Below are 9,251 nucleotides of genomic sequence, written 5' to 3'. Positions count from 1 at the left end.
TGCAATTCACCTCTTTTTGCTCTAAATTGTCTTCAGTCAGGAATCGCCTGTTTACCAAGGATTAAGAGTTCCATCTACTAATTTGCCAGGCTCTTTGACACCAGGAAGGCCATGTTCTGGAGAGGAGACTCAAGAGGTCTGGCTACTGAAGACACCAACCTGGCCTAAGCTGAATAAACTGACGCCTTGTTTCCAAATCACTCTTACGAAGGTCATCCAGCACAACTCTACTTCAGTGGGTCTGGCCAGGTTTTGGACCTTACAAAACTGAGAACCTACCTTGGCAGTTCAATGTCTCTTTCCGGTTTCTACCCCCCATCCTCCCAGGGCAGGGGTTGTGAGAGTTTAGGTTTCGTTCTTAGAGCCCATCCCAGGGTCTGCCACAGGTGATTTGTTAATTAAATGCATGAAGCAAAAGCCATTTGCTCCAAGCAGGGGAAGGGTAGGACTCACAGTGTGCCACCACCAAGGGACAACATCCCTGCCTGGCAGTATTTCCTTGGGTTACGGAGATGGAGGAAGACTTACCCAAAAAGTTATGAGCAGCCCATTTTTAATGAATTTTAGTCCAGAATACAAAGCAAGGTGCTAGCAGTTGCTGCAAAGCTAACATGATTGTAAACACTGGTTATTTCTTTCCCCACAAAGGCAAGTTAAGGGAAGTGTGTCAGAGACAAGCAAAGGCATCTGAATACATTTTTAAAAAACCATCCTGAAAGCTAGCCGTATTGGTGCAGTTTGAAAGGTTTTCCACATATTCTTCACCTCACCAACCCATGTCATTGAACTCTCACCACTGGATGCGAAGGCAGCCAGCAGGGTTATGAGTTCTTCTGAGGAACTTTGACTGTGACCTGCAAAAAGGCACAGAGAAGCTGTTAGGACATCATGCTCCCCTGAGGTCTGTGGGTACCCTCAACCGGGAGCACCCAAATACAAACAGAGGGGCTCTTCTTCCTTCCAACTCTCGCTGGCCAATTGGCTGGTCCTGGGAGCCCCTAGGGCTGTGTCTACCCCGCCTGCCCTTGGCCCAGTGGTTCTCAACCAGGGGTGCTCAGGTCCCCAGGGGACGTCTGGCCCATCTGCAGACATTTTGGTTGTCTTGGGGGATGGCGCCACTGGCATCCAGTGGCTTGAGGTCGGGACTCTGCCAAGCAGCCTATGTTACATTGCACAGGGCAGTCCCCACAACAAGGAATCACCCAGCCCCAGACAACAGTGCTGAGGTGCAGAAACTCTGACCGTTTTCCTCCACAAGAACCAAAGCAAGGAAAAAATCATGCCCTTAAGCTCACAGGTGTCTCAGTGTGACCCACTCACTCCCCAAAACCACTGCATCTTCCACCACCGTAGCCTTCCTTCAGTTCCCGAAGGGCCATGCTTCCTGCCACCACAGCTTTTCCATAAGGATATTCTTTGTCTAGAATGTGCCTCCCTTCCTCCCTTCACCAACTCCACTTCCGCTCGTCATTCAGGTATCAGCTTAAATATTACCTTGCCTCATAGGCATCCTGGATGTCTCCTCCTTAACGCTAACCGTGTTCCAAGCTTTAAGAGTCTCTGTCAAGTGAAGCTGAATCTCTCTACCCAAAGGCATCCCCCAAAACCCAGCACAAGCTTTCCACCCTCGTGGGTCACCTTGCAGCTGCCCTGGGCTATACGTAGGTCGTATGAAGAGCCTGCACTGGGAAGTAGGTGAGGCATGCAGAAAACATGACGTGGGCTGTGGTCACAGATCCGTGGCAGGGACACGTGGGCTCAGTATACTATTATACCTGTTCTTGCATGTACTGGAAAGTTTCCCCAATAAATAAGCGAATGCATTTCGTTTATCCAGTGAGCATGGGGAGAACACAGGCATGTCCCCTGGTCCCTCTTGTCTCAGGTTAGATCCTGAATGAGCTGGTCTGCCGTTCGCCTGCGCCCCAGCTGGCCGCCCTGAGCTTTCTCATTTCCAATCCTGGGAAAGCCTGGCTCCACCTGTTCTCTTTTCTGTATTTATTATTTTATTTTTTTGAGTTGGAGTCTCACTCTGTCACCGCTCCCGGCCACTGCAGCCTCGACCCGCTGGGCTCCGGCGATCCTGCCGCCTCAGCCTTCCAAGTAGCTGGAACTACAGGTGTGCGCTACCATGCCCGGCTGATTTTTTTTATTTATTGTAGAGATGAGGTCTCGCCAAGTTGCCCAGGTGGGTCTCTTTTCTTTAAATAGCATTTGTGCCTGTGTTTCCTGCTTAAACCGTAATTAGTTTTCATTGTAGAGAGAAGATAATTTTCACTTTAGTGTTTCCTTCCTGTTTTTTGTTTTTTGTTTTTGAGTTGGAGTCTCACTTCATTGCCCAGGCTGGGGTGCAGTGGCACGCTCACAGCCACCCCAGCGTCAACCTGCTGGGCTCCAGTGATCCTTCTGCCTCAGCCTTGCAAGTAATCTCGCCAAGTTGCCTGGGCTGGTCTCAAACCCACAGGCTCAGATAATCCACTCGCCTTGGCCTCCCAAAGTGCTGGGATTACAGGCTGAGCCACCGAGCCTGGCCATCCTGTTTTTTTTATTATTTTTATTTTTTATTTTTAGAGACAGGGTCTCATGTTTTCCCAGGCTGGCCTCAGGCAAGTATTTCACCTCAGCCTTCCACATAGCTGGGACTACAGGTGTGAGCCATCATGCCTGGCTTCTTCCTGTCTTTTTATATTTATAAATAAATGTATCTGAGTATCTATGTATGTACACATATTGTTCTAAAACTGGGTTTATGCTGTTCTTCTGGCTGAATTCCTACCACTGAAAGGAGTAGGACAGTTATGGCCCTTGATATCTGATACCTGATAGCTGATTTCTAACTAGAAGTTTTTCCTGGGGACTCCTGATCCCTTATAGGCTTTGATGTAGAACAAAGCCCAGCAAATGGCTGTGCAGGCCTGGTGGGGGCAAGTCCCTAGTTACTTCTCATGGGACAGTACAGAGGCTGGGTCTTTTTTTTTTTTTTTGAGTTGGAGTCTCACTCTGCCACCCAGGCTGGAGTGCAGTGGTACAATCACAGACACCGCAGCCTCAACCTGCTGGGCTCAGGCAATCCTTCTGTTTCAGTCTTCCAATAGCTGGAACTATAGGCACATGCCACTATGCCCGGCTAACTTTTTGATTTATTGTAGAGATGAGGTCTCACCATGTTGCTCAGGCTGGTCTCGAACCCCTGAGCTCAGGTAATTCACCTCCGCCTCCCAAAGTGCTGGGATTACAGGCGTGAGCTGCCACACCTGGCTCAAGACTGGGTCTTTACTCTCTGTTTTAGTTTCTTGGGCTTAAAACAAGAAATTAGGATGGAACACTGATGATTTCAAGCACGAGAGAGGCTGAGGAGTGGCACACAGAGCAAGCCCCATACCCACAGCAGGCCTCACACCCATGGCAGGCCCCGTACTCACGGTCTTCACTTCGGTGTATGCCTGAAGACCATACTCGCCTAGTTCCCGGCCGCTCCCCGACATCTTGTAGCCACCAAATGGTGACTGGGCACCAAACACATCATAGCAGTTAACCCTGTAATTTGAAATGAGATTGTAGAAATCACTCTTGGGGGTTATGTGTTATACCCCTAGGATTCCCTCCCTTGCTCTAAAATCGTATTGGGAAAGATGGTAAAAGCAGCCATAAAGGCGTCCAAAGCAAGGCCCGTGAGATTGAGCCTGTGGCATCTTCATCCATCACGTGGTCACAGGTGATGTCTGTCAATAACAGAGGGCACAGCTGGGCGTGGTGGCTCATGCCTATAATCCCAGCACTTAGGGAGGCCGAGGTGAGAGGATTGCCTGAGCTCATGGGTTCGAGACCAGCCTGGGCAATCTGGTGAGAGTTCATCTCTATAATAAATTTAAAAAATTAGCCAGGAGTGGTGGTGCATGCCTGTAATTCCAGCTACTAGGAAGGCTGAGGCGGAAGGATCGCCTGAGCCCAGCAGGTGGAGGCTGAGGTAGCCATGAGTATGCCACTGCCCTCTAGTCTGGGTGACAGAGTGAGACTCCAACTCAAAAATAAATAACAGAGGGCACCATGGCACAGCTTCCCATTTGAATGAATCATTTTGGCTAATTAGGTGCTAGGCTTTTTTTTGGGTGGGTAATTAAAAAGATTATTAAATTAAATTGGATTTAAAATTCTTCCTTTTAGCCAGGTTCAGTGGCTCAGCCTGTAATCCTGTGCCTTTGAGAGGCTGAGGTGAGTGGATTGCCTGAGCCAGCGGGTTCGAGACCCGCCTGAGCAACTTGGCGAGACCTCATCTCTACAATAAATCAAAAAATTAGCCGAGTGTGGTAGTGCACACCTGTAATTCCAGTTGCTTGGAAGCCTGAGGTGGAAGGATCGCCGGGAGCCCAGCAGGTGGAGGCTGCGGTGGCCGGGAGCGGCCACTGCACTCCAGTCTGGGCGACAGAGTGAGACTCCAACTCAAAATAAATAAATAAATAAAATGCTCCCTTTTAAGGTGTACCTTTTAAGATGGTTACAGTTGTGTAACCATCACCACTGTCTTAGTCCAGAACATTTGTATTACCCCAAAAAGCAGCTCTGTGCCCAAGAAGCAGTCACTCCCCATTCCTCCCTCCCCCAGTCCCTGGCAACCACGAATACACTTTCTGTCTTTGTGGTTTATCAGTTCTAGATATTTAGTGGAAATGGAATCATACAGCATATGGCCTTTTGTGCTTGTCTTCTTTCACATATTGTCATATTTCCACAGGTCATCCATGTTATAGTGTGTATCAGTGTTTCGTTCTTTTTTATGGTCGAATAACATTCCATTCTATGGATAGACAACATTTTGCTTATTTATCCTGTTGATGGACATTTGGGTTGTTTCCACCGTTTGACTGTTGTGAATAATACTGCTGTAAACATTTGTGTACATGTTGTTGTTGTTTCTGAGTCAAGGACTCACTCTGTCGTACAAGTTGGAGTACAGTGATACCATCACAGCTCACTGCAGCCTTGACCTCCTGGGCTCAGGCAATCCTTCTGCCTCAGCCTCTGGAATAGCTGGAACTATAGATATGTGTCACCATGCCCTGCATCTTTTTTTACTTTTTTGGAGAAATGAGGTCTGGCTATGTTGCCTAGGCTAGTCTTGAACTCCAGGGCACAAGCAATCCTCCAGTCTCAGCCTCCCAAAGTGCTGGGATTACAGGCGTAAGCCACCACACCTGGCCTCATGTGCATGTCTTTGTATGGATATGTTTTTATTTCTCTTGGGTAGATACCTAAGGGGTGGGTTTGCTGGGTGATATGGTAGCTCCAAATGTAGCTTTTTGAGGAACTGCCAAACTATTTTCCACAATGACTACATCATTTCCCATTCCTACCAGCAAATGTATGAGGGCTCCAATTTCTCCACAACCTCACCAACACTTGTTTTTCTTTTTGAGTTGGAGTCTCACTCTGTCACCCAGACTGGAGTGCAATGGCCGACCGCAGCTCAACCTGCTGGGCTCCAGTGATCCTTCCGCCTCAGCCTTCCAAGTAGCTGGAACTACAAGTGCACACTACCACGCCTGGCTAATTTTTGATTTATTGTGGAGATGAGGTCTCCCCACATTGCCCGGGCGGGTCTCAAACCCACGGACTCCAGCAATTCACTCGCCTTGGCCTCCCAAAGTGCTGGGATTAGAGGCTGAGACACCAAGCCCAGTCTGTTTTTCATTTTTTAAAATGACAGTCATCCTAGTAGGTGTGAAGTAGGTGCCAAGCTTTTAGGATCAGTGTTACAGTCACAGGCACCTTCAGCTCTGGGCTCCTGCCCTGGTGGCAGCTTTTGAGGAGCCCTAGTGACCCGGCTGCTTGTCAAGCACAGCCGCAGGGGCATTTGCACAGGAGAGAAGTTGATTTCCTGGAGGTGAGGTGCCAGGAACTCTCCAATCTATTGGCCACATCCTGACCCAGGAGAAACTGAGCCCAGCTCCACAAATTCCCGATGGTGAGCACTGGATTCCAGAAGGCCCTGGCTATGGAGAATCTCTGCTGGATTGAAGAAGCCTCTTACCACACGGTGCCAGCCTGGAGCGTTTGGGACAGATAATTGGCCTTGTCCAAGTCCTTTGTGAAGACAGCTGCAGCCAGCCCATACTTGGAATTGTTGGCTCTCCTGACAACTTCCTCAATTGTCTTGAACTTCAGGATCTGCATCACAGGCCCGAAGATCTGGAGAGAGAGAGAGCAAAGGATCAGGGCGTGGAAACACAGAAACACCTGCTAGCAAGCATTCACAGAGCTGAACAGATGATTCCAGATGTGGCAATGAGCCCAAAGTTCCAGGAGGAGACGACAGCCTCAAGTTCACCAGAACACAGAGCAGAGGAGGCTAATGGGGTGGTTACCTTCTATGCACCCCATGCTTTGCATATAGTATCTTATTTCTAAGCAATCCTGAAAGGTATGAGTTAATTCTCATGTGACAAGTAGCTGTAGTGTCAAAGAGCTTAAGTCAGCATCCAGCAAAAAGACTCCCAGCATGAAGCACAGACTGGATGCTGAAGAAACTACTATGAGAAGTGTGGTCTTGGCTCTCAGGACGCTTCAGGTTTATCTTGTACTTTCCCTGTCCTATTCCTGGAAAGAGCCATTTCGACATGGAAGGAACTCTGGTTCCTTTTCGTGGAGAATGGTATTTGGAAACTAAGGCGTAAGGGGTAGATGTGCTTGTTGCTGTTGGGGTCTGTCGGAGACCACAGGGGATTTGATTGTGATTAAAATGCAATCATTCCACAAAGGGGGATAAAAGATGGGAGTCCAGAAGGGCCTGACTGGGTGCTGGGGAGGAGGGGGTCAGGAAGGCTTTACAGAAGTGACAGATGTGTCATGCTACAAAAACAGAAACTGGCCAAACAGGAGCAGGGTGAGGAGCAGAGATGGGGGACCTGGACGCCCAGGCACAAGCATACCTGGTGCCCATTCCCACATGATCCCATCCTCCACTGGAAGGAACCAGGACTCGGGGAAGAAATGGCTGATTCCAGGACTGGAGAGCATAATGACAGAGGTGAGAGGAGACGACCAGAAGCTCACCATGGCTGGACTCATCGCGGCTGGAGTTAAGGACTGTGAGTCGAGGCACCACATGCTTCAGGAACAAGCAAAGCAGAGACATCTCCTGCCCTTCCAGAAAACTATTTGAGATTTTCAAGAAAAGCATCAAAGGCTGGGCACAGCGGCTCACACCTGTAATCCCAGCACTTTGGGAGGACAAGGTAGGAGGATTGCTTGAGCCCAGGAGTTTAAGACCAGCCTGAGCAACATCGTGAGACCTCATCTCTACAAAGAAATTAAAAAATTAGCCGGGCATGGTGGCACATGCCGGTAATCCCAGCTACTCGGGAGGCTGAGGCAGAAGGATCACCTGAGCCCAGGAGGACAAGGCTGCAGTGAGTTGTGACTGTGTTACTGCACTTCAGCCTGGGCAACAGAGTGAGACTCCAAGTCAACAACAACAAAAAGGAAAGCATCACAGTAGTCACGACAGGCCAAAGGGCAGAGCCCTGTTGGACTTTCTTACCCTGGTTTTATATTTTACTATTATTTTATTTTAACCTATACATGGAAGAAGGCAACGCCATACGTGTTTCCTGTGTAGGGCTTACTCCAGCTGGGGAAGTGGAATGAACATGAACACCACGAGGGCAGAGAACACATCCTGGATGCCTGTATCTCGAGGTCTGTAGAGAGCCCAGAACATAGCAAGCATCCACTGTGTATTTGTGAAGTGAATTAGACAGAGCCACTGCCCTGCATTTACAATGAACGCCTAGGGGGAGACATCGAAGCAATCTCATCACGGGGAGGCAGCCCTTGACCCAATCTGATGTCCTGCTTATATGAAGGCCATGGGAAGAGCCAGGCGACGTCACTCCTCGACTCTGCTCTCAGGGCCAGAAAAAAGGCCCGTAGGCTATGCTAGGGAATGCAGATGTTCTCCCAGACAATGTACGACGGTGCCACAAAAGGCTAAGGAGAGTGACAGCAGGCAACCTGGAAATCACCTGTTCCAGGCACAGAGCCAAGATCTGGTCCAAAATCAGCAGATGAGTCACAGTGTCAAGATGCCACACTGGCCGGGTGCTGCAACTCAAGCCTGTAATCCCAGCACTTTGGGAAGTGCAGCGAAAGGACTGCCTGAGTCCTGGAGTTCGAGACCAGCCTGGGCAACTTGGTGAGACCTTGTCTCTATAATAAATCAAAAAATTAGCCAGGCGTGGTAGCCTGTAGTTCCGGCTACTTGGAAGGTTGAAGCGGAAGGACCGTCTGAGTCCGTGAGCATGCCACTGCACTCCAGCCTGGGTGACAAAGTGAGACTCCAACTAAAAAAAAAAAATGCCACACTGATGCGCCCACCTCCCCTCTCCCACCAAGAATGTTCCCCGGAGCATTGACCCCTGGCACTCACCTCCTCTTTGGCGATGGTCATGCCGTCTTGCACGTCTCCGAACACGGTAGGCTGGATGAAGTAGCCACGGTCGGCGGCGGCCCCCCCGCCACACAGCAGCTTTGCCCCCTCCTGCTTCCCAGAGTTGATATAGCCAAGGATCTTATTAAACTGAGTCTCGTCCACCTGGGGAGAAGGAATCCAGAGTTATGAGAAGCTAGATTCGGATCCCTCCTAGGCTCCAGGCTTAGAACCATGCGGGCAAAGAGACATCTGGAAAACAGTCAAGGTCACATGGATAAGTAATGTCGGAAGAGCAACACATGGGGCCAGCAGATAAAAACAAAAAGAAATGTTCTTTCTCATTAACCATGAAGGAGATGCAAATCAAAGCCATTTTTACTTCTTAAATATGAAATTAGTGAAGATTTTAAATAGTAAGAAGGGACATGATGCCAAGGGCCATGCACTGTTAGAAGGACTGCAAACTAGTACAGCTTACAGCAGGTGGCTTATTAATACTGGTCCAAAATTATATGCTCATACCCTTTGGTCCAGCTATTTACTAGGAATTTATTCTACATGTGCACAGAGAGAAATGAATAAGAGTATTCACCAAAGAGCATTTTGTAAAGAAAAACAGAAAAAGGCTGGGTGTGGTAACACATGCCTATAATTCTGGCACTTTGGGAGACCGAGGTGAGAGGACTGCCTGAGCCCAGGGGTTTGAGACCCACCTGGGCAACTTGGCGAGACTTCATCTCTACAATATGTCAAAAGGTCAGCCAGGTGTGGTGGCACACACCTGTAGTTCCAGCTGCTTGGAAGGCTGAGGCTGGAAGATCAC

At 49.0% G+C, this 9,251-nt stretch overlaps 1 protein-coding gene across 1 annotated transcript; it reads right to left on the bottom strand.

The window, feature by feature from the left end:
* Nucleotides 1-536: 536 nt before the first annotated feature.
* On the bottom strand, nucleotides 537-8,590 carry LOC103253844 (aldehyde dehydrogenase, mitochondrial; the record flags this gene model as incomplete). The annotated part of the gene is made up of 4 exons (XM_008052054.1): nucleotides 537-854; nucleotides 3,423-3,537; nucleotides 6,029-6,186; nucleotides 8,426-8,590. Coding segments are annotated over 4 exons (471 nt in total), but the record flags the coding sequence as incomplete, so codon positions are not given.
* Between the last annotated feature and the right edge of the window lie 661 nt (nucleotides 8,591-9,251).

Source organism: Carlito syrichta, unplaced genomic scaffold (assembly GCF_000164805.1).
Source record: "Carlito syrichta isolate Samal-C Ts95f unplaced genomic scaffold, Tarsius_syrichta-2.0.1 Scaffold254468, whole genome shotgun sequence".
Taxonomy (NCBI): domain Eukaryota; kingdom Metazoa; phylum Chordata; class Mammalia; order Primates; family Tarsiidae; genus Carlito; species Carlito syrichta.
Note: the sequence above shows the minus strand (reverse complement) of the source record. Positions and strands in the feature narration are given on the sequence as shown.